We start from the raw sequence: 8,667 nt of genomic DNA, 5'->3' as shown, positions 1-8,667 counted from the left end.
TTGAGAAAACAAAAGAAGGCATTTCCTTATCAGGGAGTTTGTCAGTAATATGAACATCTCCTGCCTCAACCATGATAGGATTTCATTGCGATTTCATTTCCAGTCTGAAGAAGTCACCAATTTGAACTACAGATGGGTGAGTGGAAGAAGACCCACAGCCCAGTTGGTTGGCAGTCCATTTCTAGTAAGTACTCCACTACTATCCAAGGCAGCTTGAATAACCAATTCCTCAGCTAAATCTCTGAACATAGAAACAAAATGGGAGAAAAGGGGGTCAGGTGAGCCAGACAGACCATCCGTGGAGACAACTGCTTGTTGTACACAGAATGGCCAACAGATTGACAGATCATAATCCGGAAGTAATTTGAACACTAAACCAAAAATCATGTTAAGGATCTGCCAGGTGTCTGCTCCAGAATAGTGGGAGCAGTTTGTCCCTGACTGAACTCATGACCCAAGAACCTGTACCCCTCCCCAAAGTAAAGAGAACAGCTGCAAAACAGATTTAGAGGAGATAATGGAAGATAGATGCACAACTGATTATAACTGCCTTTTTCAAAAGACACGTTGTCACACCTACATACATATCCTCTCTCTCATTCACACACACATACATACACACATATTGTACTGCAGTTTGAGACTGAGTAGACACACCATTGGTTTAACCCAGTATGGAATTGCTTGCTTCCATTTAATACAACTGCAAGCAGGAGGATCGCATCCATCATCCCTGTGGAATCTAAGCCTCCTCTTGATATAGAGGTAGAGTAGACATCACCATCCCAGGGTCCACAGAATGGAGGAAGAAAATATGGATTAGAGGGAAGCGGATTTGGCTCAACTGATAGAGCATCTGCCTACCACATGGGAGGGTTCAAACCCAGGGCCTCCTGACCCATGTGGTGAGCTGGCCCATGCACAGTGCTGATGTGTGCAAGGAGTGCCGTGCCATGCAGGGGTGTCCCCCATGTAGGGGAGCCCCACCCACAAGGAGTGTGCCCTGTAAGGAGAGCCACCCTGTGTGAAAAAAGCGCAGCCTGCCCAGGAGTGGTGCCATACACATGGAGAGCTGACACAGCAAGATGACGCAACATAAAGAGACATAGTTTCCCAGAGCCACTGACAAGAATGCAAGTAGACACAGAAAAACACACAGCAAATGGACACAGAGAGCAGACAACGGGGGAAAGGGGAGGGAAATAAAGAAAAAAAAAAAAAAGGATTAGAGTGGACTTACTGATATTCTGCTATAAAATTATTGTAACTACTAAATAGAAGAAATTGTATATTTGACGGGGAGAAAGTGGCCACAGTAGTTGCTGAGGGCTGGGTGTGGGAAGAAGAGATGTGATGAGGGGGCATTTTTGGAACTTGGAGTTGTCCTAAATGATATTGTAGGGTCAGATGCTGGACATTATATATCCTGCCATAACCCACTGAATGAACTGGGGGAGAGTGTGAACTACCAGGTAAACTATTATCCACATGGTGCAGCAGTGCTCCAAAATGTGTTCGCCGAGTGCGATGAGTGTGCCACAATGATGGAGGAGGTTGTTGGTGTGGAAGGAGTGGGGTGGGGTTATGGGGGCGGTATATGCGGACCTCTTATGTGTTTTTTTTGTTTTTTTTTTTTAAGATTTATTTTTATTTAATTTCCCCCCCTCCCCCCGGTTGTCTGTTCTCTGTGTCTATTTGCTGCGTCTTGTTTCTTTGTCCGCTTCTGTTGTCGTCAGCCGCACGGGAAGTGTGGGCAGCGCCATTCCTGGGCAGGCTGCACCCTCTTTCGCGCTGGGCGGCTCTCCTTACAGGGTGGGCTCCTTGCGCGTGGGGCTCCCCTACGGGGGGGACACCCCTGCGTGGCAGGACACTCCTTGCGCGCATCAGCGCTGCGCATGGGCCAGCTCCACACAGGTCAAGGAGGCCCGGGGTTTGAACCGCGGACCTCCCATGTGGTAGACGGACGCCCTAACCACTGGGCCAAGTCCGTTTCCCATCTTATGTTTTTTTAATGTAACGTTCTATGTGATCTATTAACTTTAATTTTAAAAAGTGTTCTTAAAATAATAATAAAATAAAATAAAATTGATGCTGGCATTCCCTTGGACAGGAAACAGTAGTATTTAAGAGACTATTCTCTTAATAGCTGTTGATGATGATCAAGGAAGATGATGGTATTTGTTTTTGTAAGAAATAAAACTAAATGTGTTTTAACTTTAAAAACAACATATATTTATAAATAGTTGCGATAATAATAATATATTTCATTGTTGACAATATAGAAAAAAGAATAACCCAGAAAGAAAAATGAAAATCATCCTTAATCCCATCACCCAGGTATAACTGATGTCAAAGTTTTTGTGTGTAGTCTTCTGGTCTGTTGTCGCATGGGTATAAACATCTAAGTACATATTTTAAAGGGAATTGAGATCATCCTGTATATTCTGCTCTAAAACTCTTTTTCATTTAATATACAGTGATCTCCATCTCGAGTCTCATTATTTGCACACAGCAGGGGTTCTTTGCCTCACCCTGTGGCAGTCCCCACGCTCCGTACCCAGCCCATCAGCCTGTTCTTGTGCTCATTCATCTAATTCTTGCTTCAGGGCCTTTGCCCTGCCATTCGCGCTGCCTAGAACGCCCTCGCCCCAGATGTTTGCATGCTCCTCCAGCCTTGTCAGCCATGCCTTTGCTCAAGTTACTTCCTTCCCAGTCACTGTTTATCCCTCTCCCTGTTTTGCTGTTTTCATAATACTCATCGCCATCCAAAATTCCCTTTTCATACATTTGTTTGCTGTCTGCTTCGCTACTCTTGAAGGTGAGTTCCATGAGAAAAGGGGCCTTGGCCCCACCGCCACTGCCCAGAGCAGCACCTGGCACCTGGGGGGCCTTGGTAAACTGAGGAAAAGCGTGAATAAACGAACGGCCGCAAGCTGTTGGCTACTGACCGCTTATAAGCTGCCTCGCCTGCTGGAGAACTTGGAGTTTCACAACGGGCCTCCCTACTGACTCAGGCTGGAGGAGGCTGGGGAATCCCCTCCTTTCCTCTACGCTCCTGTCTTCCTTCTCTTCCTCTAAGAAGGTGATTCCTGTTCTCAACTCCCCACCTCTTGGCGTTGCTTGGAGATACAGACAAGCGAACTGCTCTGAAATTACTTGGGAAATTCAAACTTCTATCTTCCTTCCTTTATTGTTCTTCAATAAATACAAGGTGGAGGGTCTGAGTATCTGTTTCTTATCTGTATCTGTGTCAGGAGGTCATGGCAAGCTTCAGCTTGCTGAAGAATCGAGGAGTGCCAGAGCTGGAAATGAAAGCACAACAGAAACTTGGCCTAATCAGACATGCAGTCCAGCACATCTCCTTTCATGTTCCCAAATGGGAACTGAAACCTTTCCATAGGAAGCCTTTTCTTCCCCCTCCTGATCTGATTCCTTTTTTAATACACAAATACTCATGACAGCATTCACCGGACTAGAAATAAAATTTAAAATGTGCCTGCGATCCTGTCCGTACTACCCTTCCAAGTCAAATTGTTTTTGTTTATTCCCAGCCCTTTTTCTCCTTGTCCCAACACATATGTAATTTTTTCTCGACTGTCTCATATGGTAGCTCAGCGTGCCGGTCGTTTTCTCACTTTACAGTATTGGGATTTTTCTTCCAGGACACAGTTGACGACCCATAAAGGTCTCTGCTTAAGTAAGAAGCCCGTCTCCGTGAACCATAACCCAGACACATGCAACACCAGACCGAGTCTCGGATGAAAGTTTATTGAAGTGGCAGCTAATTCTAAACACAGAAGCTCCGAAGTGCTAAGCAAAAGGACCAGGAGGCATCTCCCGGCTTAACCACTGGGCAATCGCACATTTCCCTTTTAATGTAAAAGCAAACAGAGGTGGGAAGCAACTCTCTTCCCTGAAGCCTTTTTAACTGCTCCACCCTCAGATGAGTGTAAACAATAGAGGAATGTGTTAGTGGCTGGTTTTAGCACAAATGCCATTTCCTTTCCCTTAATAACACTGTTTAGCTCAGTCCCCGCTGGGGCTGAGCCCCTTCTTACCACCGCTGGAAACTCAGATATAACCCATAACCAAAGCTTATGAGTCTCTCTGCCTGGTCCGTTTCTGCTGAAGCTTGGCTGAGAGATGGACGGGTCCTGCCAAAGCCCGGCGACCTGCCAGTTTGTTTAATGATGTCTGGGCTCCTCCCAGGAGAAACCTACTCCCCTCCTATCACTCAGCTCCCAGTATTCCGGCTGCAGCCCACCATCAGGTTAGATACTGCCCCAGGAGCTGAGAACCCGGCAAGTCTCGGGCAGGTGAAGGAAGGAGCCAGGTGCCAATAGGCTTCTCTGCAGAAATATTGAAAATCTTGCCCTCTTGAGTCCTGGGAGTGGTCTAGGTTAAGCAGAAGTTTCAGAAGCCTAGAAGCCTTACTCTCTGTTCTCCCAAGATTTCTGCAATTCCGACTTGCCACCAAGTTGCCCACTTGGCCACACTGTTTCGCTAAATCTGATTCTCTGAAATGGGAAGTTCCAGGAAACCTCAGGCCAAGTCCGGTGATGCTACTCCGTGCCACAGCAGAACTGTCTTCCCAGAGGGCTCGGTTCTTGGGGATAATCTCCTTTCACAGCTGGGTTAAGTAGAGGTTGGGGCCAGGTAGGGGGGGCTCCGTGGCTCCAGGGAGTCGGCGATTAAAGAGTCTGGAACAGTCCTGGTGGTGCTCAGGTCCCCCGTGAGCTCGACGCTTGTGCTCCGGTTATCCGCCTCAACCGGCGTCTTCTTCCGGAGGCAGCGGCCCAGGCACGTGGAGAAGAAGTTGGGAAAAGACGGGCTGGAGAAGTAGTACACCAAGGGGTCCAGCATGCTGTTCATGTAGGTGAAGCTGAGGGTGATGAAAAAGGCCAGGTCGGCCGAGCGGTAGATGTGACAGTCCTGCGTCCCCGCCGTGTGCAAGAGCCAGAAAATGCGGATCCGCACGGCCACGCTGGGCAGGAAGCAGATGACAAAGACAATGGCGACCACCAAGATGAAGCGGATGGCCCTCTTGATCTTGGTGTGCCGGTCCATCTGCCTCTGCCGCAGGCTCCAGATGATCCTGGCCGAGCAGAACAGGATGATGCTCAGGGGCAGGAAGAACTCCAGGAGGAACATGGCGTCGTGCCACCTGAAGACGTAGCAGATGCTGAAGCTGCTGCACAGGGACGCGTCGCCATTCGGGGTCAGCATCTGTTTGTTCAGGAGGTGGACCGTCAGGCTGATGGTGACGGCCCACAGGAGGCAGGAGATGATGGCCGCCGTCCGATTGGAGATCTTGTTGAGCGCGTGGTGCGGGTGGACCACCCGGAAGTACCTGTCCACGGCCACCACCGTGAGGAAGATGATGCTGCCCTGGCGGTTCATAGCCAGCATGAAGAGCATCAGGCGGCAAGGGATGTCCCCAAACCTCCAGTCCCACTTCCTCACGTAGTTGTCCGTCAGGAAGGGCAGGCAGATGATGAGGAGAAAGTCGGCCACCGCCAGGTTGAACAGGAAGATCCGGCTGGACTTCCAGGACTTGAGATGGAAGCAGAAAATCCACAGGGCCAGGCCATTGCCCAGGAGCCCGAAGACGAACTCCAGCCCCAGCACCGGCGGCAGGACCTTGACGATGAACTCATCCCGGAACACGCAGCAGTTCTTGTTGTGGATTACCAGAAAGTGATCTTCTTTCGGCGGGTGGTACCGGTTCATGAGTGGCTCGGGGTAGGCGTTTGGAGCGCCTCGCGGGACGATCGCTCAAGGAGAGAGGTGTGTGCCTGTGTGAGGAACGTGTGGTTCGGTGCCCGCCTTTATGTCATGTCAGAGTGTTGAAATAGATGACTGAATGGTTACCAGGAAACTACGAAATAGCTAAAAAAAAAAAAAATTTGAAAAAACCGGCGAGGCTCTTATGCAACCTGCTGTTTGCATAAACAAGGAATAAAAATCCCCCTGGGCAGACAGGAACTCACAAAATTTTCTAAATGTAAAGGATAAGTTTAGGCAAGCCGACCATGATTCGGTGAGTTGCTGAAAGGCTGTGAGCCCTCTACTGAGTACTTAACATTCAGGAATTAATTCACAGTCATCTGCTTGGCTTACATAATTAATAAACAGCAACAGTAATAATAGCTTACTGGGCTAAACAGCCTGGTTTTGCAGAAACATTAAGAATTGGCACGAAGTATTAGCATGCATGCGATTTCTTGGTGAAAGGCTGAGAAAACGGTAATTGTCCACTTTATGAGCACAGATATATTAAATCTGAGCACTGTTCCCATGCCATCCTCTCTGTACAAACATGGATTGTGTTTCCACATGAGAAGTCTGCAATGAATCCGTGGTTAGAAAAAGAAATGCCACTTGAAAACATAAAATTTCATAAGATGTTGGAAAACTTGAACCAAGTTTGGATTGCCAGGGGTGGTGGAAAATTGTATGTTAAATAACTTGGATTTTTCTGTTTGTATTCAATTTTAATGTGCTTCTGTGCTCCAGTGATTTGTTTTTGAAATAAGTGATGTTTTAAAAAGCCCCTATTTTGGGGAAATTAAACTTTGAGCGACAGGACCTAAAGAGGACATTGAACTCTGTCTCACAGCCGGACACCACTTCTCACATCGTTTCTCTGCCTTGCAAGATAATTGGGAATAATCCTGCTGAGTATTTCTACCCTTATGTTTCTCTGCCTTATGATTTTTTGCTGTTCGAGAGATTTCTACATTGTGCTGCTTCAAGTTAGATGGGTCAGTGGCACAATGAATAATGCATCTGACTACACATCAGAAGCTTTTGCTTTGAGTTAGACATCGGAAATTTTTCCTTTAGCTGCCTACCCAGGTTCAGTAAGGGTAACAATTCAATAATAAACTCAAGTCAGGATGATCGAATATTAGACTTTCATAGGGACCAGAGTTGTTTAATGATGACGATGATGGTGATGATGGCACCTAAATGGCAGAAGCCTTGTGATACGCTAGACTCCTGCTCAGGGCTCTGTGCACATCACCTTGTTCCATCCTGATAACGTTCTATGAGGTAAGGACGATTACAACTTCTCATTTCAAAAGGAGGGAAATGAAGCCCAGAGAGGTTGGTAACTTATTCAAAGCCACCCAGCTAATTAGAGCAGAGCTGGGATTTGAATGCAGTTCTGACTCCAAATCCAAGTTACTAACCATTATATTACACTCCCTCTTGTTACATTATTGCCTCATCTGTAAGACTGCTGAGGTCCCTGCTGCGTGCTTGGATTAAAACTCTGGTGAAAGGGTTGGTATTTTGTTTCCTGTCTGCCTGTGAAAATTGTGCTTCCTTCTGGGAAAAATGTAGCCCAGTCATTGATGTTCATAAAACAATCCAAAGGGCCTTGATTAACCAAGTCAGAAAAATGGGCTATTAATAATAGTTATTTCTGGGAGGTGGAATTTGCAAGGGACTCTCCCGGTCTAAATTCTGCAATTTACTAATGTTTGTATGTGTGTTCTTAAACAATGCTCATGAATAAAATTAGAAAAGAACAACAATAAATATTTTTAAGGTTAGAAAAAAAGAGAGAAAAGCCAAGCCCCTGGATGCTTGTTCTGGCTTGGTCATTAGTTAGCCCCATAACCCCTTAACCCCGCGGTTTCCTCATGTGTAAATTGAGGGATTAGTTGATCATCGAGCTGAGCTGCTTCCAGCTCTCGCAGTCTATGATTCTAAACCAAAGTTCACCACGACACAGGCAGAATCTCGGTTTCTGGCCTCCGTGGATTCTGTGCCTGTTACGGAATTTCCGGTCTTCCCACGGTGCAGAGGGCAGGTTTTATCTTGCTTGAATCCTTCCCTTATGTATTTTTTTTCCCCCTTACTATTGCATGAGTTGTACAGAAACTTAAAATGAATCATTTTAAAAGCTAAGGCAGGATCCCTGAGTTTGGCGGATGCTTCACTTACAATTTACAACTTTCACAATTAACTCAAATCTCCATGCCTGGTTATCTCATTATCACTTGAATGTGAAACACTGAACTGAATTAAACTATTTTTAAAAGTTAAAAATAACATTTAGGGAAACGGACTTTGGCCCAGTGGTTAGGGCGTCCGTCTACCATATGGGAGGTCCGCGGTTCAAACCCCGGGCCTCCTTGACCCGTGTGGAGCTGGCCATGCGCAGCGCTGATGCGCGCAAGGAGTGCCCTGCCACGCAGGGGTGTCCCCCGCGTGGGGGAGCCCCACGCGCAAGGAGTGCGCCCGTGAGGAAAGCCGCCCAGCGTGAAAAGAAAGAGCAGCCTGCCCAGGAATGGCGCCGCCCACACTTCCCATGCCGCTGACGACAACAGAAGCGGACAAAGAAACAAGACGCAGCAAATAGACACCAAGAACAGACAACCAGGGGAGGGGGGGAAATTAAATAAATAAATAAATCTTTAAAAAAAAAATAAATAAATAACATTTACTATCATGTATCAACTGCTCGCTAGGTACCCAGTATTGGGCTAAGAGGTTTACAAACGTGGTCTGATTTAATCCTGGCAATAGCTCTGTGAGAGATGTGCTGCGATTATCATTGTTCCCATTTTACAGAACAGAAAGCAGAAGCTTAGGGAGGTCAAGGGACTATTTCTTTTCTTAATCAGAGACAGATGGGCAGGTTGAACTTTCTTT

General features: G+C 46.8%; 1 protein-coding gene across 1 annotated transcript; it reads right to left on the bottom strand.

The window, feature by feature from the left end:
• Positions 1-3,752: 3,752 nt before the first annotated feature.
• Positions 3,753-6,052, bottom strand: HCAR2 (hydroxycarboxylic acid receptor 2). The gene has a single exon (XM_004484979.5). The coding sequence runs from the start codon at positions 5,728-5,730 to the stop codon at positions 4,636-4,638; it is 1,095 nt and encodes a 364-aa protein (XP_004485036.2). The 5' UTR covers positions 5,731-6,052; the 3' UTR covers positions 3,753-4,635.
• Between the last annotated feature and the right edge of the window lie 2,615 nt (positions 6,053-8,667).

This window comes from Dasypus novemcinctus, chromosome 19 (assembly GCF_030445035.2).
Source record: "Dasypus novemcinctus isolate mDasNov1 chromosome 19, mDasNov1.1.hap2, whole genome shotgun sequence".
Taxonomy (NCBI): Eukaryota; Metazoa; Chordata; class Mammalia; order Cingulata; family Dasypodidae; genus Dasypus; species Dasypus novemcinctus.
This window is presented reverse-complemented; position numbering and strand designations above follow the sequence as displayed.